The sequence below is a fragment of the Falco rusticolus genome, chromosome 3 (assembly GCF_015220075.1).
Source record: "Falco rusticolus isolate bFalRus1 chromosome 3, bFalRus1.pri, whole genome shotgun sequence".
NCBI lineage: Eukaryota > Metazoa > Chordata > Aves > Falconiformes > Falconidae > Falco > Falco rusticolus.
The window spans coordinates 108,343,853-108,366,207 of NC_051189.1; the positions used below are offsets into that span (position 1 = coordinate 108,343,853).

Genomic DNA, 22,355 nt, shown 5'->3' on the forward strand with positions numbered 1-22,355 from the left:
ACATTCGGAGCGGTGGCATTTGTCTTCCCAAGTCCCCGCCACAGGTGATGCAGCCCTGCCTTCCCGGGGATGGCTGCACACCCCCTGCCCATGGGAAGCGGTGAATGAATTCCTTCTTTTGCTTTGTTTGTGTGTGCAGCTTTTGCCTTATTTATTAAACTGTCTTTAACTCAACCCACGAGTTTTCTCACTTTTACTCCCCCGATTCTCTCCCCCACCCTGCTGGGGGGGAGCGAGTGAGCGGCTGCGTGGGGCTGAGCTGCCGGCTGGGGTTATAACGTGACCATGGGGACAGGGAGAACTCAGAAAACCAAACATTTTTCACAGCGACAGACTCCACAGACTTCAAAAATTAGCAAGCAGGAGCCCGTAAGGGGACACCTGGGGAAAAAGAAAGCTGGGAAGTCCTTGAAAACACTAATGCAGAAGCATCTCGGTGCAGAAGGATCACGTTTAGGAGATGCACTAGGATTATAATGCGATGCAATGGCAGCATTCAAGGTCTCGCTCAGCCTGAAATCACTTCTGGGAAAATAATGAAAATGCTGATGTAATTCAAATCATAAAGAATTAAAGACCAGGAGTATAATTAGCACCAGTCAACATACTTCTACAGGAAACCGGTCTTGTCAAACAAATCTGATTTCATTCTTCACTGAGATTACAAGTTTGATTGGTGAGAGTAACCGTGTACAAGGCAGGAGGCTTTCTGAGTACCAAACCCAGGAGGCGTGACGGCAGCACGGGGGAGCAGAGCCAGCCGTGCCAGCAACAGCCAAGCCGTTGCCTGGGCGTATGGCTCCATATCGCCGAAAACATGCTAAAGGGATTAAAAGCTGATTAGCTGGCAGGTTCCAAGTAATCGTTCCCAGCACTGGACCTCAGTGGCCTCTGCAGGAACCAGACCCTGGTTTGGTTTTGTCTTGCAGTCAGCATGATGGAGAGGGATGAAGGAAACCGATGCTGAGGTGTCTAACGCTCTTGCAGGCTCACTGAGCATCCTCAGGTAAAGGATACAGGATTCGCCTCCCTTGGCATTCACCATATGAAAAAATAACACTTCCACTTCAATGCAGTTGTTAATTTTCTACAGATAGTAATGATAGAAAGAAAAGGGCCTCCAAGGACAAGCCAGATGATCTAAACCAGCCATCCCAGGCAGGTGGACTGAATTGCCCTCTGCAGGATACTAAGGGAGGGGGTCTTGCTAACAGCTAACCACTTCTGTACCGGTGATTACAGTGACCAAATCATCTTCAAAGGCAAGTTCAGAGGGGGGCAACAATTGCTGCAAAGGTTGCTCTGGAAATAAAAACCTGAAAATAAATTAAACTCTGTTGGGAAAAGCACTGGAAAGCCTGGTGTCCTCCAGCAAACGCCCCTCAAGCTCTCCATTGCTAGGAGAGCAGGAGCATAACCACAGCTTTAAGGTTTCCAGGAGAGAGAAGGTAACTGTCCTGGGCAGGAGCATCTCTGAGGTGCCATAGATGAGCTGCCCCGAGACACAATAGAGGTGAGCACATCCTCAAGGATGCAGCAGCGAGGACAAGGACCGTTCTCAGCACCTCCTGCATCTACCCATTCCCTGCCCCATGGTGGCTCCCCGAAGGACAAACAACAAAACTCCAAGCACCCCAGGGAAGTCCCATGGGTGGTATTAACCCGGGAGCTCTTCCATGGCAGGCATCGCACGGGATGGCGAAGGTGGCTAGAAAGAGACCACTTGGTGCCCAGCCCAAACTTTAGGATTTTCAACAGTTTTGGGGAACTTGCTCAAGCTGCAGCAGAGACAAGACAGATTTGAGATGTGCTGGGAGATGGGAAAGGAAGAGTCCCAGTTCCTTGCCCGCCCCAAGGTTAGGGAAAACTCTCCAGCACTCCAGCAAACAGCAAATCCACATGGAAAAAAGCCCTCAGCCACGGGGAGGGAGCAGCTGCTGCTGTCAGTGCCCCCTGGGCTTGTCACGGCTGCTTCTTACCCCCTGCATCCCCAGCCAGATCCTCTTGACATCCAACACCGCCTCCGCCAAGCCAGCCCGGTTGGGTTCCCCCACTAATGCAAGCAGAAAAGCCATCCTTCGGGGGCTCCTTTACAGAGGTGCCTCCTCCCCCCAAAAAAAGACTTAGTCAAAGCAAATGCCAGACCCATTAAGAGCAAAGGACCTCACAGCCAAGAGAGGAATGCTTGGGCTTGATGGACTGTTTATAGAGTCTTTTATAGGAAGGATGGGTAACCTAATCCCAACTACAACATTTTTTATGCTGCTCTATGAGGGTTCAGCTGTGATTAAACTGTTGGCACAGTCCCATGGCACATAAAACCATGGAGACCAGCAAGTCTTATCCCCGCCAGAGCCCTGCAAACGCAAGCGGCAAAACTATTTCAAGCATTAAAGGCCGGCGAGCCCCGCCACAGGCCATCCCTGCTCGCACCTCCGACAGCCCTCGCTATCTTAAGAGACCAAAATAAAAGCGACTCAGCAGTGGCTGCACTGGCTCTAGTGAATATTTACCCCTGTGCACTCCAGAGCAGGGCAAAACCCTTCCAGGACTTGTCTGGGTCCCAGGAGCTGGGTGCAGGAGATGCAACTGCTCTTGCAAAAGTATGCTCTCAGCAGCAGGCTTCAATGTCCTTCTTTCCTAGAAGAAATCCCAGGACCAGTACAGTGCCCTCCACCAGCCTCCTAAGACACTGGATAAATCCCATTGCAAGGTTTTCCGAGTGGTTAAAACACCGGATTTTGAGCCAGCCCCACTAAACTGAGATGACCCAAGTTGTGCGTCCCTGCTCTCCACCACAGCACTCCATGGCCGGAGTCTCTGCGTGGTCCCAGGCACTGGCAAAGTCCTCCCAGCTCCTGGGGAGAGGGCATCCAAACATCTCCCCTTGGCTCAAGCAGACGTTGGCCCGGGAAACCATGCCCACCTGGGAAAAACCACCCCCAGGGTGCTCTAATTTGAGCGACTTGAGAAGGAAATAAAGATTTGGAGGGGAAGAGATGGGAAGAGTGGGTACCTCCAAGCCCAGGTGTGGCACAGTGTCACACCGAACCCACGCTGGAGACAGGCTTGTGTAGCAAAACGTCCCCTCCAGACTGCCAGCTTAGTGGGAAAGGGAAAATAAGCAGGGGGGCTGGGGCAGGACCCCCTCCCCCTCTGCCACAGTGCATCAATAGGGTCTGTACATGGGATGCGCGTCCTTGGAGCAGGACAGCTCAACGTCAGACTGGCAGGGTCTCCCTCAGCGCCACTGGTGGGTGGGATTCCTTCAGCCAATTTGAACATGATGTTTGTTTCATTTTATTGTTACAGAACTGGAACAGAACCAAGGCTTTTAGGATTATTTTTTTTTTTTTTTTGGCTTTGTTGACTCATCCATCAGTTTGGTTGCCCTCATGATACTCCCTGGCATGACACATCATCTCTTTCACGGCCACCACACACTGATTCCAGGTGGGCTCCCAGTGCTCACATTAGACCACAGCCATGTGAGGTGACCTCTCAGAGTTAAAGCTTTGAAGCACGTTGAGCACGAGAGCCTACATCAATTCCAAGCCCTTCTTCTGCATCAAATAAAAGACAGCACCACCTCAGAACCCCTGCGCTGAGCAACCCCAGCCACGGCAGCCGGGAGAGGGACGTGTCCCTAGTGCACAGTTGGGCTCTTTATGTGGAATGGGACCTTGCCAGCAGTTTTATTTTAGCCTTGTGCAAGTGTACAGCACATTCCTGCCACCAAAGGGAAGGAGACCCCCGCAGTGCTTTTGGATGCTACCGCCTCAGCCCCTGCATCCGTGAGGTTTCTCCTTCCAGCACACGTAGCACAGACCCCGAAGCACCACACGCAGGGTTGATGGGCACCTTGATGGAAACCCAACGGGGTGGGCATGCTGCCATGGCTCGATGAGCTGCCGGCACCCCCGTGAGAGCCACAGCAGGGGCCAAGCCCTTCTCCACCCTTCTGGCCACCGAGCAATTCCAGCCTGATGGATGACACACCCAGGGCTGACCTTGCAAATCCCATTTCTTTTTTTTTCCCCCCTTTCCCTCTGTAGCCCACACACCAAGGACCTCCCAAACGCACGGTAGAACACCAGGTCAGCTTTCCAAGGCCTCAGCACCCACAGGCAGGAGCTCAGGTCATATTTAGGCCACCCAAATTACAGGGCAAGGCTTCTCCTTGAGGGTGACCTGCTTTGCTTCCCCCAGCACGAAGCCATATAGGCAGCCCCTGCCACCCTGGCTGGCACCACCCCAGGGACACCACAGGCTCCACCAGTCCCTCGTGTTGGTCCCTAAACCTACCACAGCCCCAGCAGTGTCCCCCACACATCCCTCACTCTCCAGTCCAAAATTCCAGCCCTGCCCTGCAGCCCCACTTTTTTTTTTTTTTTGCACAGACACATGGAAAGCGGTAGCAGCACTGAGGGACACAGACTGGAGAGGTTCTTCACTCTCGGACCCACAGATAAGCAAGGATGGGCTTCTGCAATGCCAAAGGATGAAAGCAAACGCTGGGGATGGGTTGGCTCACTCAGCTTTTGGCACATGCCCACCTGCTCCCCCACTAGCTGTGTTCCACTGGGATGAGGATGGCCCCAGTGCTTGGCCCAGAGGGACAGGCTGGATGCACTCCCCAGCAAAGCCATACTGGCACTTGCCTGCACCTCCTGCCTGTCCCATGGCTCCCCATAACCCAGTGGAGCCCAGGAGACCTCCCCATAAACCAGTGGAGTCCAGGAGGCATCCCCGCAAACCAGTGGAGCCCAGGAGACCTCCCCGTAAACCAGTGGAGCCCAGGAGGCATCCCCGCAAATCAGTGGAGCCCAGGAGACCTCCCCGTAAACCAGTGGAGTCCAGGAGACCTTCCCATAAACCAGTGGAGCCCAGCAGACCTCCCCATAACCCAGTGGAGCCCAGCAGACCTCCCCAGCCACCGCTCAACCCCAGGAGGAGCATCAACAACTTCCCAGAGCGGCGCAAGGTTTAGCCAAATCCAGGAACAGAGACCAGACGACAAATGGGAGCAGCTGCCAGTAAATTCAGTGTTTCCAGAGGATCTGTGTTTATCAAAAGCTGTCGCTCTCCAGCCAGAACAGGTGTCAGTCACAGCAAAATCTCGTGGCAGCTATTCAATCTGAAGGCACACGAGTTTGACATCAGACCAAAAAAAGAAGAAGACAAAAAAAAAAAAAAAGGAAAAGAAGCACCGAGCATCGTTAGCAACTTCTCTGCTCTCCATCTCGCCTACAGACTTGGAAAAATAAAAATGAAGAACCAAAAGGAGAAAACCAGGTGTATCAGGCACTGGCTCTGTGCACCACACCAAGCATCTCCCCATCACCGAGCGATACCCAGAGCAGATCTGGTACCCCTGTGCCACAACCACATCACCCACTGTCACCCAGCTGCCACGGGTGGACCCAGAGCAGCACCCACCTACCCCAGGACATCTCCATCACACAACTGAGCTGGCCTCATCTCACCCGCAGACTCACTAGCTGCCTGCTGCCTGGAGATTTACACCGAGCGCGACACAGAGCAGAACCTGTGCTGCCCGTTCAACACTTCCCACCAGCCAGACACCAACCCCTACTAATGCTGCCAACATCCTAATTAGCACCTTTCCGGCGCCTGCCCCTGCTCCCGACCGCTCTGCACCTGTCCGAGGACTCTCTTTGAGGTTTCCCGAAGGTAGAGCAGACGAACAGGGACAAGTCCTGGAGCCACTCAGCACCCCTTCCCCCTGCGGAGCAGCTGGCACAGCCTGCTCCTCCAGCCCACACCAGCGTCCCGCTGCTCTGCTATGTGTCTGCTGTCAAGGGATTTCCACACAGCATCACGCACACTTCTGTGTTTATCCATCCCAAACCTCCAGAGCGGTGCTAACACGTGGTGAGAAAGGGAGAAGCCCAGGAGGGTCCTTGTCAGGCAGGGACTACCCACCCCTCCGCAAGGCTGGTAAAAGGAGCAGGGCTTTGTCCCGGTTTTGGCACAGCCAGGGTGGCTCCAAGCTCTGCCTGGGGAATGCATTTGCCCAACCTGGCTGGAAACTGTCCCTGGTGGGGCTGCTCTGCTCTGCCTGCCTCCATCCACCCCCTGACTCCCACAGCATCGCACCCCATGCCAGGTGGGAGCAAGCTCAGGGGGGTAAATACCTCCATACCACCGCCCAGCACGCTCCAGCACCAGGCAGTTAGTACCCTGCCACCAGCCGTTCCCCACGTCAAGGCACTGGCCGCTCTCTGCTCCCCAGGGAGAGAAAAATAATAACATCACCGACTTGCTTTCCCTCTCGGTGCCTGTTTCTATGCCGGAGCAGCAAGGATGCCGCATGCCTGCTCGCATTGAACACACAGGTGCTCTCTCGGCATGCACCGTGCACGCAGTACAAAGGCTGGCGACCAGCAGCAAAAGCAGCGCTCAGCCACCTGCAAGGGCACTCCACAAACAGCCTTGGAGGTGCTGGGGATCCTGCAGGATTGATCCTAAGGAAATGCTTTCCCCAAAGCTGGCACACTGCAATTAACTCCCTGCAGCCCTGCCAGCCCCCCTCCCTGCAGGCAACGCACTCCAGCCAGCTCATCCACCTTGTTTTACTTCATCTGCACTGCCCCCAGTTCACGTATTTCTTCTGCTTGCTTTGTCCCCTGATACCAGACAGGCTTAAAAGTAAAACAAGGCAAAGATTTATTAAGTGAGGCTCACCGTAAAGGTTTCTGAGTTGCAGTTGTGGAGCCTGGAAACAGGATTACAAGCAAAGCAAATCATGAAACGCCACCGTAACCTTGGCATGGCGAGACGTGACCCCTCACGTGCTCCAGCCCATCTCACACCCAAGCATGTGGCGTGCACCGGCTGGGGCGGTTGCCCAGCCAGCTCATAGCCACTGGCCACCACTGAACCTCTCCTAGATGGCCAAAGGCTTCCTCGACCTCCCCTCTGCCGCCCCCCACTCATGAAGCTGGCCCAATCCTGATCTTCCACAGACTTTCTACCATACCTTGCCTCAAACCAGCTGCATGTGTATTTGTCAGCCCAGAGCACCCCTAGCTCTTATTCAAGACCACAAACAGCTTCTTTGGATGCATCCTTAGAAGAGGTGGTAGATACAGGATAAAGGCATTGTCCCCAGGGATGTCCCAGGACCAAGCCCTCCTCCTGGGTCAGACTGCTGAGTCCCACCACCCCAACAGCTCCAACACTGGCTGTACAAAGAGCTGAGCTCGCAAGAAAGAGGCATCTCACGAGGGAAAGGCTTGAAACCAAACTCAGAGGCAGCACCTTGTCCGTAACCGGGGAGAATGAGCTGCAGAGTCACGGGAGCCAGCGGGAGGGAAGGATGCTGCCAGCTCCCTCCAGGAGCACCAGCCACGGCCACCAGCCTTTGCCTGGAGGTCGTGGAGAACAGTGGATGCAGGCAGACACGGGTCCTGGTAGGGGACACACACCAGTCTCTTGGGTGAAGGCAACCACACATCTGGAGGCATCGGAACAGCCTATTCCTGTCCAGTTTGCCCTCAGACACGTCATGCCCAACCCTCTAGTCTCAGTGAGCAACCCAAACCAAAGCACTTGGGTTCAGCAGCCACCCCACATGAACAAGTGGCCTCCTGGGGGGCTCAGAAAAGCAGGATCTCCTCCAGACTGAAAATCACCCAGGGACTTCTGTCCCTTGCTCCAAGACAGAGTGCTCCGAGCGGTCCTCCCTTGTCCTGAGAGACTCTGGGATGGGAAGAACCCGCACTGCCACACCACAGCGCGTGATGCTCCTCATCCGCAGCCTCCCACAACCCCTGTGCACCAGGGCTGGGAGGACAGCAACACCTCCCTCCTGAATCCCTCTGCTGAAGTTATTCAGGCTCACAAAGGGTCCGGACAGGGGGTCCAGAGGCTCCAGAGGGTCCAGCCCCTGTTCGACCCTCCTCACCCTCCCTGGCTCTCCCAGCCCTCTGCTCACAGCAGCTGAGCAGTGCTGCACCAGCCCCAACAAGGGTCCCTGCAAACCACGGTGAGGATGCGCAACAAGAGCCCACCAGGCTCCAGCACGGTCCCACACCCCTCGGGGACATGTTTTTGGAGCTGGGTGATACCTTCCACGGCGCAGGACTCGCTCCAGCCCGCTGCCAGGCGGACAGACCCCAAACAAGCCTGGCCCAGCTGGGTGCAGGCAGCGAGCTGCTTGGCATGCGATAACCATCACCCAGGGGACAGCCTGTCCTTCAGCCCACCGCAGACCGGCTGTCCCCATGGCCCCCAAAGCCTGGGTGGGAGTAGAGGGGAACCAAGCCCTCCGTGGCCAGCCCCCCGCCGCCCCCTCCTCTCCCATGGCAGGGGCTCAGCAGCCAGCCGCAGGCTGCCCAGGAGCCTGGCCGCGGAGCCCATTGTTCCCTTTGTCTGGCCTTTTGAGCATCAGCCCGCGTGGCTCAAGGCGTCCCCTCTACCGCAGGGACGTTCACACGCTCGGCCGCCCCCACCACCCCCCAACCCGCTCAGCCGGTGGGCGAGGGGCTGAGCATCCCCTCTAAACCCAGCTTTGCCTCCCCCCCCCAACTCCAGGCAGATAAACCCAGAGATGAGGGTAGCTCCTCTCCTCCCCCAGCTCCAACCAGATGCTCCCACCCTCCCCAAAACACCCAAGGTGAGCACCAATGAGCATTTTCCAGGGGACCCTACCCCTGCCTGGCCACCCTGCCAAAATCAAGAGGCTAGAAAGCGCTCCTGCACCCAGAGGGTCCATCATCCCAAGGTGATGAGCTCCCTGAGCGACGTGGACCCCCCTGGTGCTTTGCCTCAGAAGCTACAGATGGTCTCAAAAGCCAAGCAAGGAGCTGGGGGGTGGCAGGGCCCCCACTGTGCGTGGGCATCCAGCATCAGAGCCTTTCCCTGTGGGACAGACCTCAAATCCACATCCACCACCACCACCATGGGAGGCTGAGCCAAAGGGATTCCTGGTTTCCCTGCTCCCGAAGCAGCAGACTGGGGGATGCTCAGGCAGCAGACTGGAGGGATGCTCGGGGAGGAGGTGTAGAAAGCACCCTACTGGCCGCAGCCCGAGGGCTTCCCAGTGCTCCCAGTACCCAGGACTGGCAGGGGTGGGCTTCACCCTGCCCAATACACTCCTGCCTCCGCCCTCCATCACTCCTGGTTTTACACCAGAACCCAAGAGCAAGTGAAAAGAATATAAAATAACAAATCATCACCCCTTCATCACCCTCTTCTTCACTCCTCCCACAGTCCAACACACCTCTGTGCACCCCCCCCAGCGGCATTTTTCCTGAAGCCCCCCCACCCCTGCACCTCTCCTGCACAAGCATCTTTACCCTCCTTTCCCAGCCTTTCCCAGTTCTGAGTTGACGCTTTCAAAAAGCCATCCACAATGACTTTAAGATCTCTTTCTTAAAATGCTAATAAGTAATTTAAAGACCGCCACTGTGCATGCATGGGTTTAGGGTAATTTTTTCCATGTGAATCCCTTCTCATTCATCACTGACTACATTTAATCTGCCACTTTATAGCCTGGTTATCTGGTGTCATGAGATCCTTTTACAATATTTTAAAGACAACTGTTGTTTTTATCGTCCTGAGTAATTTTGTATGATCTGCAAACTTTCTGGCCTTCCAGTTCCCACCCCTTTCTAGCGCATTTATAAATACGTTGCACAGCGCGAGCCTCACGGTGACCCTCATCCAGTGGGAAAACTGGCTGTTTCCCCCTCTTTAAGCAGATTTTAATCCATAAGAGAGCCCTTCCTCTAAAATGACTGCTCTGGAGTCTCCTCAGTCACCCAGGGAGCCCTTCTTAAAGGATGCTCATCCCATTTGCTCTGGTCTAAATATTTGTTTTACCCATTTATATTAAAATATAAGCTCTTCTGCCGTCACTTCAGGGCAGCCTCTCAGCCTGGCCCTGCGAAGGAAAGCTCCTTGGCCGGAGTCCCCTTGGCCATGGCCATTTGGGGGGACACTGAAGTCGCTCCCCACCTCCCCACGTGCTCCATCCTGATTCTCATTTTTTGAGAGGGAACTTGGGGGGGTAATTCATTTCTTCTCACAAGTTATTTTTCAAACTCCTCTCAGGCTGCCATATATGGTTTTACGTTCACCACACCATGGTTTCTGATTTTTTTTCTATTTTCCCCTTTTAGATACCACTTTCACTCGCTGAAGAACATCTTTTTACCTCCAATGACCTCCCTCAATTTGCCATTCAATCAAGATATTAAAAAAAAAAAAAACTCATACCTTAAATGGCCACACACATTTATTCTGAGCTTCAAATATAATTTCCTATATCATGTGCAAGTGTTTCACTATTTTAGCTGCTCCCTTCGCCCAGCTCCTTCGTTTTGCCTTACTTATAAGATGTTACTGCATCATATTTTTAAGTGCTGGTCATTTTACAGACACGATGGCCTGCCTCTAAGAGAGGTAATGTGGAAAGAATATTACTTATTAGACCAACAGATAAAGTTTCACCAATGTTGGGAGCTCACCACCTCTTTCTCGTGCTCCCATGGAGTCAGGCCAATGCCTTGCACCGCATCGCGCACGATGCTTGGGTCTAAATCAAGAGATCCTCCTCTTGTGGGCTTTCTGAAGAGCGGCGATTATTCACAGTCATTAAAACTATAATTTCCGAATAATGCCACTATGTGACACTTACGGAGGCACGGACCATCCACAACTGTAGTTGTGTTTTCTGCCTTTGTGGCCCATTTCATTTCCCTTAATGTTTGGCAATTGGTGTCACAAGCTGGGTCCAAGGGGTAGCAGAGACCCAACGGTGTTCCCTTCATCCCCGAGCAGGGAAGTTCAGAGGGGCGGATGGCACGGCATGATCCTCACTTACTCCTTTGCCTCCATCCTGCTTTGTCCAGGGGCGAGGGGGCGACACACCTCACACAGCCAACCCCATGCCTGCACCCTGGCACAAATCCCCATCCATCCAGTACATTCCTGAAACCCGATATAAAGTCAGTATTGATATATCCCTGCACACACCCCTGGGGCACCTCTTCTTCCACAACCCCTCCTACCTGCTGCCTGCCGGCGCTCGAGGGGTCCCTGCCTGCTTCCAGCATCCCCAGTCATACCTCCCCCGTGCTCCCTGCATCCCTGGGTACCAGCCAGGGCAGAGCCCCCTCCTGACCCCCCCCAGGGCTCTGCCTCTCCCTCCCTCTGCACCACACATCAGTGCCTTATCGCGGGAGGCCCCGTCCTTACCCCCTTATCTAAGGCTGAACTTTTGCCTCTGTGCATCTCCCCGCTACCCCCCTCCTGACACATCCCACAGGCAGCCGCTTCGATCTGGCCTCTCTGCAAACCAGAAGCCAGATTTGGGAGGGATGGCAAACCAGGATGGGAGCCAACAGGGGTCTTTCTCAGTAAAAAATGGCTTTTTGCAGGATGGGAACCCCGCACCCACTCCCGGACGGACCCCACATGAGTATCCGTGTCGTTCTGTCGGGAGCGGGTGCGTGTTGGGACAGGAGCAGCGGGCTCAGTCTCTCGTTTATCACTGCTCGGGCTGCGCTCACACAAAAGCACTCAGGCCTCGGGAGGTATCTCGGCATCCAGTATTTACCCAGCTCCTCAGGCAGGTTTCGCAGCCCCACTGGTGCCCACCCCTCTTTACAGCCAGCTCAGGTATGTGTACACAAAGGGCTGCGACTAGTGCAGGCAGATCCTCAGCCCGGCTACAAAGGGGACCACTGCCCCCATCCTTGGGGGACAGCCCCAAACCCCCCCTTCGCAGCATCCCCCAGGCATAGCCACGTGCCCTTCGCACCCCCACATCCCTCTGTAGGGTGTTCCAAGGAGCTGGGGGACATCAGTGGCCACGCCAGCCCCAAGCCCTCATCCCCTGCAGCCCTGTCCCCCCTTAGCATCTCCCTCCAGCAACTGCTCCCTCTGCTTTCATCACCCAGAGAAGCTGGAAATACAGCACAGTTCGGGAACAACTGCTGCTCCTGCCCAGGAAAAGTGGAGAGGCAGAGCGACAATGGCAGCTCCACGGACATTTATATCTGGCACCAATTTATTTGATCTCCAAATGGAGTTTTCCCTGCTGCTGCCCAGGTAATGCAAAGGGCAGGCGGGCGCAAGGAATGCACCTCGTCAAAAATTAACCCAGGGAGCAGGGCCGGGGAGGGGAGGCAGCGGCAGGGAGACAGGCAGCACAGGTCCAACCCGAAACCACCGCCTCTGCTGCACGCCTCATTCCCGTTTGTTCAAAAATTTGTTTCCAGCCTGGATTCAGGAGACTGTTTGCAGATCTGGAGTTCGAACACGCAGGAAGCATCAGCTCCTTAACAGATCCTGTGCTCTTCCCCGGACCTGCTGCTCTGCCGCATCCCTCCGGAGCGTGCTGTGCTAGCCGGGATGCTCCTGCAGCTGGATGCCGGCACACCCCGGGTACATGGCACCTCCCTGGAGCACCGAGGTCAAAGCAACTGCCCAGGTGTAACCCGTACCAGAAGAAACGGGTAGCTGCAACCACGCAGCTGGGCACCACGGGGAACAAGCCAAACCCTGTGTTCACTGGCATCCCCCCGCCCCACACCTGGGCCTGGAGGAGGCTGCAGAGGTGCTCAGCAGCAGGTCATGACTGTGTGTGCAAGAGAGGTGACCATATTTTAACACTGCAATATGTTATAGCACACATAAAATACAAAATCTCGTGTATTACGTACACATATGCAATATAATAAATGTGTAACGTCTATTGCATGCACTATAACACGTAAATATACAGAAACACAAAAGTCCTGTCTCCGGCTGGCTGGGAGGACAGACACGGGCGCTCGTGTCCAGCACCTCAGCTCCAGCGTTACCCACCCCAGAAAGGATACGGCCCTCCCTCCCCAGCATCCCTCTCCAAGGCCAAGGTCAGGCTCAGGATCCCAACCGCCCGGCACAGAAGGATGCTCAAGAGCAAGTCCCCTCACCCGTGCTGCTGCTTCCCAGCAAAACTGCCGGGTGATCCTGCCTCGCCCACCAGAGCCTGCCGACCCCCGTGCTGCCCGCACCCTCGCAGATATTAGGGCCATCTTGTTTCTCCTTTCACATTTTTTGGCACACGGCTGGCTTCCCTCCAGCCCTTGGGAAACTTGCCAGCGCTGCAAGGTTTATGAAAAGTTAACTCCAACGGGGTTAAGAGCGCCTTCAGGGTTTTTTTTTCACCCGCCTTGCACGCGAGTTTGCCAGGCTGTTGATTTTAAAATACCTAAGTGCCCTTCCCAGCTCCCCCCCAAAAATACGTCGGAAGTATCAGTACTCCAGATATGCGCACAGCATACGCCAGCAGGAATACAAAGAGGAGCCGTTAGTGATAGCGGCACTGTTACCAACCGGTGTGGGATCCAGACCCTTCCAGGACTCCTTTGTTCTTGACTTTCTGGTTGTTGGGGTGTTTTTTTTGTTTAAAAAAAAAAAAAAAAAAAAACCACACACAAAAAAACTTTCCTTTTATAAGCCTGAACTTTCTCAGCTGCTGATACGTTACCTTGCAACTGCCTTAACAACTGTACGCAATTCCTTAACCTCTGCTTTATGTACGTTGTCATCCACCTCCCTGTTTTCCATATTGATTTATGTTTTACGTTCTTTTCACATTTCCTTTTAACAGAGCTGGTTTTAACCAAACAGCCTTTCCTCCCGAGCCCGAGACACACATTCTGCTGGCCAGTGAGTAATCAACTTCCAATTTTCATGCACACTCCTGTTTATATTTCCTTCCCTATCGGCTTTGTTTCTAATTAAGGTTTGTTAAATGCAAGTGAATATATAGTGTACAGAGAAATATAAAGCATGTAGATAAATAAACACCCCACACACAGGCGCACTGACTAAGGCTGCGCTTTCAACCACGGATCCCAAAGCACTTTGTCATGTTCATTAACAAAACCTCGCGGCTCCCTTGGGAAAGACGCTTGTATTATTTTACGCCTTGTAATTAGGAAAACTGAGGCACAGAGGAGACAAGTGAAATTACCAGCATTACAGAAAAGCTCCGTAGCAGAGCTGAAAACAGGGCTCAAGAGGCAGGATCCCCGGGCAAATAACCAGAATGCTTTTTCCCCCCTGAATGAGCCTTTTTTGCCCTCGTTTTGGTCCTGGGAATCGGCCGGAGCTGGTGATGGCCGCACGGAGGGCATCGCCACCACAGAGGTGTCTTGTGGCTGAGGGATGCGGTGGGGTCCACTCACCGCTTCCTTGGCCAGCGACTGCAGTGGGGTGGGTCTGCCCACACCGACGGGCCCAGAGCAGCCGGAGATGCAGGTGAACCCCACATCCAAGCATCCCAAGGAGCCCCGGGAAGAGGCAGCTCCCAATGGGGAGGAAGGAGCAGAAGTGCACCAGGGGAGCTGCGTCCCACACGCTTTCGCCTCACCAGCTCTCCAGAAGCCTTTGGAAAGGAGGGAAAGGCTGGGATACAGGAGCTGGTTGTCCACACTAGCACTGTGAGCAACCATCACAACCCAACACACGCACGAGGCAGAAGGCAAGAGCGGGGGCGCGGGGGGGACCCTGCCGAGCCCGAATCACCGCGTTCAGCCTCAGACAGGGACAGCCGCTGGAGGGATGGTGCAGGGCCCCCGCCGAGCATCCCCAGCCACGGGACAGCATGCTTCACAGCGATCATCTCAGGTGGGTGAACCCCCCTCATCCCCAGAGGTATATCCCCCGTGCCACAGGATGAGCCCAAGTGCTCACGCATCCAGTCCCTGCTGCTCCTGCCATGATGGCGGAAAGGTCACCACACCTTCAAGAAAGCATGGATGAGCTCCGGGAGCTGGTCACCGACCCCCCTGGCAGCTCCTCTCCACACAGAGGAAGGGCAAGGTGGGGCGGAGGCGTCACCCTGTCCCTGCACAAGGTGCCCAGCTCCATCCCCTGCCATCGCCAGCAGCATCGGCCCCGCCAAGCCCAAACCCCACCGTAAGTGTCAGCACTGCCCGCTGACGAGGCCAGACACCCCACGTGGACACGTATGCTCCCACAAACACGCTCATCACCCCCACCCTCCCCCCCAATAATTAAAACCATACTGGGCTCATTTGAATAGCATAGCTGGCTAGAACTCTCCACTGCAATGTAAATAGTCCTATTTATGCCAAGCTCCCATATTGTAAATATCACGATGTATAGCTGGCCAACCCATGAGTCATCTCCCAAAACTCCAACTTAATAAATGGTGCCTCATCCATGTTCCAGACAAACACCGTCCGTGCGGCTCCCACCGCCCGGCACCTCCACGCCCAAGGCCAGCACGGCCACCCAGCCTGCCCACTAGCCCAGTCAAGCCAGGGGGCCAGCAGGGCCACCCAGCCCCTTGCCGGCTCGGCCACAGCCCTCCCGCAACGGGAACGCACCCGTGGACTGGGATGGGCACCCGTGGACCGGGATGGGCACCCGTGGACCGGGATGGGCACGCTCCCGCGGACCGGGATGGGCACGCTCCCGCGGACCGGGATGCGCAGCTTGATGGCCTGACACGTTGCTCCCACCCCTGCCCGGCCCAGCTCGGGGGTCCCTCAGCAGCGGGTGGGCTGAGGGCCCGCAGGCACGGCTGAGGTGGGCTTGTGAGCAGGAAGACAAGGCCCCCCTTGCCTAGACCCTCCCCAGCGGGCTCCCCCCCAGCCCGCAGGAGCCCCCCACCTGCCGCCTGCCTCCGCTTTGTCTGAGCACCGGGGGGACTCGGCGGGGAGCCCGGGGCCGCCGGGAAAGCCACGCCGCCAGCGGGGAGCCATGAGATCCAGGATGGCGAGGCCTTGCCGGGGTGAACCCCGCAGCCTCCCGCAGCCCAGCGGCAGCGGGCACAGCCCGGGCATCCCCCGGCGGCGGTACCCGGCCGGCACCCAGCGACCTGCGCCCGCCGGGGGACGCCCACCTTGCCGGCGGGATGGCGGCTGGGAGGGGACGGGGACGGGGCGGGGGGGACGGGGACAGGGACAGACGACACGCGAGCGGCCCCCGGCTCCGCACCGAGGGAGCACCTCCAGCCGGGGCAGCACTTCCCCAAAACTTCGCCTCCCCTCCAGCGCTGCGGAGGTGTGCGGCGGGCGGGGGGGGGTGGGGGGGTACACAAAGTGCCGCCACCCTCCCCCGAAAGAAAGGGCTGCGAGCCCCGACCGGGGGGGCTCGCCCCGCCGCGCAAGGCCGCCGCCCCCCGCCGCCCCCCCTTACCTTCCACGGCGGCGAGCAGGGGCAGGAGGGCGAGGGGCAGGCAGCAGAGCCACAGCGGCCCCATGGTGCGCGCCGGGCCGGGCATCAGAGGCGGCGCGGCCGGCGCTCCATGGAGGCGGCGGGGGGAGCGGCGGAGCGCAGAGCCGAGCCCCCTCGCTGGGGCCGCCGCCGGCGCGGGCACGGCCGCGGGCACGGAGCGCACCGCCGGCCCCGCCGCCGCGGCCGGGCCGAGCCACCGCCGCCGCCGCGCGGGGGAGCGCCCCGCGCCGCCCGCCCCGCCCCGGGGCGCCGCGCTGCCGGCGGGGGCGGCGGGCGGCGGGCGGCGGCGGCGGGCGGGCGGCGGCGGGGCGGGGGGCGGCGGGGGGCCGGCGGCGCGGCGGGGGGCGGCGGGCGGGCGGCGGGCGGCGGCTCCCCCCGCCCGCCGATGGTTTCTCCCGGAGCTGTCGATCATCCGGAGAAAGCCGTGATTTCAGCCCAAATCTTCCTCGCCCGGGGTTGACTGCGCGCCGCAAAAAACGGGGAGGGGGCGGCGGAGGAGGGGAGGAGGAGGAGGAGGAGGGGGGGGGGGGTCCCGGAGGGATGCCCCCGCCCCCGCCCTTCCCACCGCCCCGCAGCCCAGTCCCGCCCGGCGGCCCCGGGCTGAGCATCCCTCCATCCGGGGGTGCGGCCCCCCCCGCCCGCCGCTGCCCACCGGGGTTGGCGGGGGGGGGGGGGGGGGGGGGGGGCCGGGGGCGGTGGAGGGCAACGTGCTGGCTGCGGCCGGGGCCCGGCGGAGAAAGGGCCAGCGGGACAGAAATTAAAAAAAAAACAAACACACACACACAAAAAACCCCAAAACAAAACCCAAGGAATAGGCAAAATCCGCGGCTGGCAGGCCCCGGGCAGCCCTGACCCCCCCAGACCCCCCCTCCCCGGTCCCCTCGTTTCCCATGTGGGGTGGCTGCGAGCTGGTGACAAGCTCCCCTGGCACCAGGGCGGTCAAGCAGGACTTTACCGGAAGCTGTAAGCAGAGACCCAGCTCCACCTGTGCCCCCCACACACACACCACCCAATGCCCCCAAAACCTGCCCTCTGGGCACCTTGTCACCCAAACCCTCTTCAGGACCGTTACCGGGACTGTTTGCCCCAGGAGGTCCCCTCTGCCACCACCCTGACCCCTCCTCCTGGCCCCATCCAGCCACCTTGCAGCCAGCAGTGTGCCTCTGCTCACCTCCCGTAGCGGTGCCCCGTTCCTTCTGGCTGGGAAGGAGGGTCAGATGCATCCCACAGAAAGCACACGCGTGTCCTGGAGGATCTTCTCCCAACTCTCCATGCCAGCTGTGCAAGGCTTGTAGCCCAAGAGCCACTGGACTGCCACCATGGACCCCAGCCCCTCGGCTCAACAAAGCATCCAAGACTGAGATAACAGGCTTGGCTCACTGCACGCCGCCTTATCCCTCTTCTGTACCACCAGCTTGAGCATCCTGGGTTCCCTGCCCTGACCCACCACAAGTGACTCATGTCTTGCCAGCTACAGGTGCTTCTGGGGGAGGTCGAGGCTCGCTGGTGGTGTTGGCCACGTGCACGAGCCAAATGGCCTTCCCCAGCCCAGTGTGGCTAGCTGCAGGCTCGGATCCCCTTCGGCAGCTCCGGTCCCCAGGGCGTGTAGGCTTGGCCAGCCATGCAGTGCCGCAGCCTCTGAGGAATCCTGTGCCCCGGCTTCGTACCCTGTGGAGAAGCTCTCGTCTTCGGTGCCTCGTTAGGGTTCACTGGTGCTCAGTTCATCACAGAAGAAGGCAGAAGAGCCAGCAACATCCAGTGGTCTTGCTGCTCCTGCCTCCACATGTGTTCCTCTGCAGTGCAAGGAGCCCCAGCAGCGCCAGCAGTTACCCACCACCCCAGGGGTCCCCAACTTTCCAAGCTCTGTAACGGTCCCTTCGCACCCCGCTGCTGTGGGGCACCCAGCATTTCCCATCAGGTGTCAGAAAGCACTCACCATTCCCAAACTCCTCCAACTCTCATTCCAAAACTTCTGGGTGCCAGGGCTGCTGTTGTGTCCTGCAGTGCCCCAGACAGGGGTGTCCCAGAGGATCCACACTGTTCCCCAAAGTGGGAGCCTAGAACCCAAGAGCAAGCAGCAGCCCCGTCTCTTTGCCGTTGTCCACCCAGACCCTCAGGATTTTCTTGCAGCTCCCCAGGGCTGCACTGCCAGACGCAGTGGGAACTTTGTGGTAGGATCAGAGGGTCATAGAATCGTAGAATTGTCTGGGTTGGAAAGGACCTTAAAGAACATCTAGTTCCAACCCCCTGCCATGAGCAGGGACACTTTCCACTAGATGAGGTTGCTCCAAGCCCCATCCAGCCTGGCCTTGAACACTTCCAGGGATGGGGCACCCACAGCTGCTCTGGGCAGCCAATGCCTTGCTACCCTCATGGTGAAAAATTTCTTCTAATCTAATCTAAATCTACCTTCTTTTATTTTAAAACCATTACCCCTTGCCCTATCACTGCAGGCCCTTGGAAAGTCTGTCCCCCTCTTTCTCAGAAGCCCCCTCCAGGCTCTGGCAGGTCTCTGGGGTCTCCCCGGAACCAGCTCTTCTCCAGGCTGACCAGCCCCAGCTCCCAGCCTGTCCTCACGGGAGAGGGGCTCCAGCCCTCGGAGCAGCTCCGTGGCCTCCTCTGGACTCGCTCCAGCAGGTCCGTGTCCTCCTTACGCTGGGGGTCCCGGAGCCAGAGGCAGCGCTGCAGGGGGGTCTCACCAGAGCAGAGCAGAGGGGGAGAACCCCCTCCCTGGCCCTGCAGCTGGGGGTGCAGCCCAGGGTAGGGGTGGCTGGCTGGGCTGCGGGCGCGCATTGCCAGGACACATGGAGCTTCTCACCCACCAACACCCCCCAGTCCCTCTCCATCTGCTCCCAGCCTGGATTTGTGCTTGGGATCACCCTCACCCACGTGCAGGACCTTGCACCTGCTTGTTGAACTCCATGAGGGTCACTCAGGACCACCCCTCAAGCCTGTTGAGGCCCCTCTGGATAGCACCCCTTCCCTCCAGCATGTTGACCGCTCTGCACAGCCTGGTGTCGTCGGCACACTTGCTAAGGGTGCCCTCAATCCCACCATCCGTGTCACCAACAGAGGTGTCAAACAGTGCAGGTGCCGGTACGGACTGAGGAGGAACAGCACTCGTCCCTGGTCTCCACCTGGACACAGCGGTTGACAGCAGCTCTTGGAGTGCGCCCATCCAATCAATTCCTTCTCCACCAAGTGGTCCAGCTATCAAATCCACATCTCTCCAATGCAGAGACGAGGATGTTGTGCAGGACAGTGTCGAATGTTTTGCACAAGTCCAAATAAGTGGAACTCTTCTGGAGGGAACAGTCGCTAGTGATCTCTCTCCAGCTCCTTTGAGCATCCCGTTAGACTGTTGCTGCTGGAGATGGGACCTTGCACTATGCAGACTTATTGTCTGACCAGAAACATTACCCAGCAAAACCATCAGTTTGTTATCAAGGTTGTTCTCACATCAGAGCCAAAACACAGCACTGTCCCAGCTACTAAGAAGAAAGTTAACTCCATCCCAGCCGAAACCAGGATGCTGTCTGATTGCTGCTGCAGTGACCTTGAAGCTTTTACTTGGAGCACTTACTCCTTGGAGTTTGGTTTGTCCCCTGAAGATGCTCTCCAGAGTCAGTCATGAACCGTGAGCCCTGGTCCCACCTCAGGCCTTCACTCTGCCCCCAGGAAGGGCTTACTATGGCTCTTGCATCCCTTCAGCACCCACGGGAAGGCCTGCCAAGGCCCCACAGCTGCCCTCCCAAACTTGCTGTTGCAGTGCAGGGGGTGCCACCAGCCTCCACCTTCTGTCCTGAAGCCCTTGAGCTTCTCTGGTCGCCAGGCTAGCAGCTCAAGTGCCACAAAGCATTGCGCCGTGATAGGCAATGGCAGGTCTCCTCCGATGTCCTTTGCTCCACCTTCTACTCATTCTGTACCAGAAGTAGTGGCCTCGGTGGAGGATGGTCATGGACATCCTCACTGCTATCCTCAGCCAGCCACGACAATGTGAGCAGATGCTCTCCTTGCTGCCATCTGGTGACAAGTGGCCACAGCACTGTGTCACAGGGACCACCATCAGGCAGCTGGTCCCACCTTGGGAGGCAAGATGTGTTGGTTTTACTGGCAGTTGCTGCCCACACCTGAGCCATGGGCAGCACTGTGGTAGGGAGCTCAAATCCTGTTGGGAAAAGCATTAGATAAAGCCTTGTCTGGGAAAAGTAGCAGCACCGGGGGTGCAAAATTAAGAGAGCCACCACTTCAGTTGCACCTATGTGTTAGTTGACATCAAAAGATTGTTCCCAAGCAGACAGAGCTAAGAGAGATGACATCTAGGGGACACTAAAACGGGTTTGATGGTGACGCATTTAATGTAGCATTTTCAGTTCCTGGTGCAGGAAGAACAGGTTTAATTTGCACATGAAGCCCTTGGCTCATCACACCTGGAGGACTTGGCTTCTTCTCACTCTCTGCAAGGTTAAAAAGGTGCAGCGGGCGACAGCCAGGAGTCAAGGGAGACACAAAGGGAAGCAGCGTGAAGGAAGCAGCATCTGTGCAATGGGTGATATGGAGCTGTGGTGCACAGACTCAAGGCTCAGTGCAGCCATCCCAGGGCCAGGAGCGAGGGGGAGCATCACCCAAGGCACCCCAGGCACCCGTAGGAGCCGGGAGATGCTCCTTGTTCTTGCGGTCCAAAGAAGCTTCTTCCCCCAGAGCTACTTGACCAAGCTCAATCCGACAATCAAGGGAGAGGGCAATTAATCTGGATGGGAGGGACAGGGAGTGAGTCCCTTGGTGGCACCTAAAGCGGTAAATCTGCCTGTCCAGAGCCACTGAGAGCAGGCAGCTGCTCAGGGACCACAGGGAGACACCCTGTGGGAAATCATCACCCTCGCTCATGCCCCTGCATGTGAAAGGAAAGCTTTTCAGCTCCTGGCCGAATCCCTGGGGCTCCAAGGAGCCTCGAGCTTCCAAGGGCAGGTTGGGAGGAGGAAAACATGAGCATATTTTTACAGAAACTGGAGTCTCCCTGCAGCAGCAAATCCCATAAAAGCAGAACCCAAGTGAAAAGCAGCTTCAGCTGTTCTGGCTCTGGCTGTGACGGGCTTGGCCCCAGGCCAGTGAGTTAATTCTGCCTATTAACTAATAGAATAGTATTGTCGGCAAAGATTCATTGCTAAACTTATGTTTTTAAGATATCACTTATCATTTAAACACTTAACTCTTGATCCCCGAACATGTACCGGCACCGTGTAGCCCCGCAGCCATGCTGCAGATAACCAAAGCCACTGCTGGCTGGGGAGGCCAGGCAGTGTTTAACCCTTTTCCCCCTCTTTGTCTGCATGATAAATTGTCTGGAGTAGCACTTTCCAAAGGAGAGCAGACCCTCCTGCTCAGGGACCGCTTATTATCACCTACTTAATGTTCCCGAGCTCAGCAGGGATGGAGGAACTGTTCCCAACAGTGAGTTTTTCTAACCTCTGTGAAGGGTGTATGAACAGCAAGGAACCCCGTGGATAGATGTGATTGTGGCCTGTCACGGAGAACAGACTCCCTCTGTCCCTCCTCGCCTCACCCCGTCACCCCCGGCGTGGTGGAGGAGCAGGTCTGGTCCTTCAGGAGGAAGGGTGGGAGCAGCAGGGGCTCCCCACCCCCAGGGCTGAGCCCTGGCTGCTGCCAGTGCCTTGCAGCGCAAGATCCCCCATCCCTGACCTGTATGTTAAATAGACATTCTGGGGGGACCACAGACCTCTCCCCCCTTCCCAGAGCAGACCAGCATCTTTACCAGTGGTACTGGCCTCCAGCCACCATCCAAGCAGGTGTGGACTGCAGCCCCTGCCCTCCCTGCCCCACGGGGGGCACAGTGGCGAGCTTTCTCCGGGCAGAGTTAGATCAAGAGAAGGTTTTTACATCCCTTTGTGCTTTGTGAGGGTACCTGGCCCTGGATGGCTTGTGCTGAAACGTGACACGGGACAGCCACCCTCACTCAACCTGTTTAGCGTGTGTCGCAGGGTCCTGCGCAGGGAGAGCTAACGGGGAACCAGCAGCTCACTCCACCCTTCAGCTCTTTCCTCCAGCATTTCTGATCTCATCTATGGCCAAGTGAAAGATTGGTGCATGTCACAAACTTTGACGCT

General features: G+C 57.0%; 1 protein-coding gene across 4 annotated transcripts in view; it reads right to left on the minus strand.

Moving 5' to 3' along the window:
- Window positions 1-16,413, minus strand: part of EPHB2 (EPH receptor B2) — a 129,261-nt gene extending 112,848 nt beyond the window's left edge. For 3 of the 4 annotated variants that reach the window (XM_037380953.1, XM_037380956.1, XM_037380954.1), the window contains exon 1: window positions 16,192-16,413. In XM_037380953.1, the coding sequence (XP_037236850.1) occupies window positions 16,192-16,276 (85 nt within the window). In that variant the 5' untranslated portion in view covers window positions 16,277-16,413. The remainder of the gene's footprint in view (window positions 1-16,191) is intronic. The other variant, XM_037380955.1, reaches the window with a different exon arrangement.
- Window positions 16,414-22,355: the final 5,942 nt, after the last annotated feature.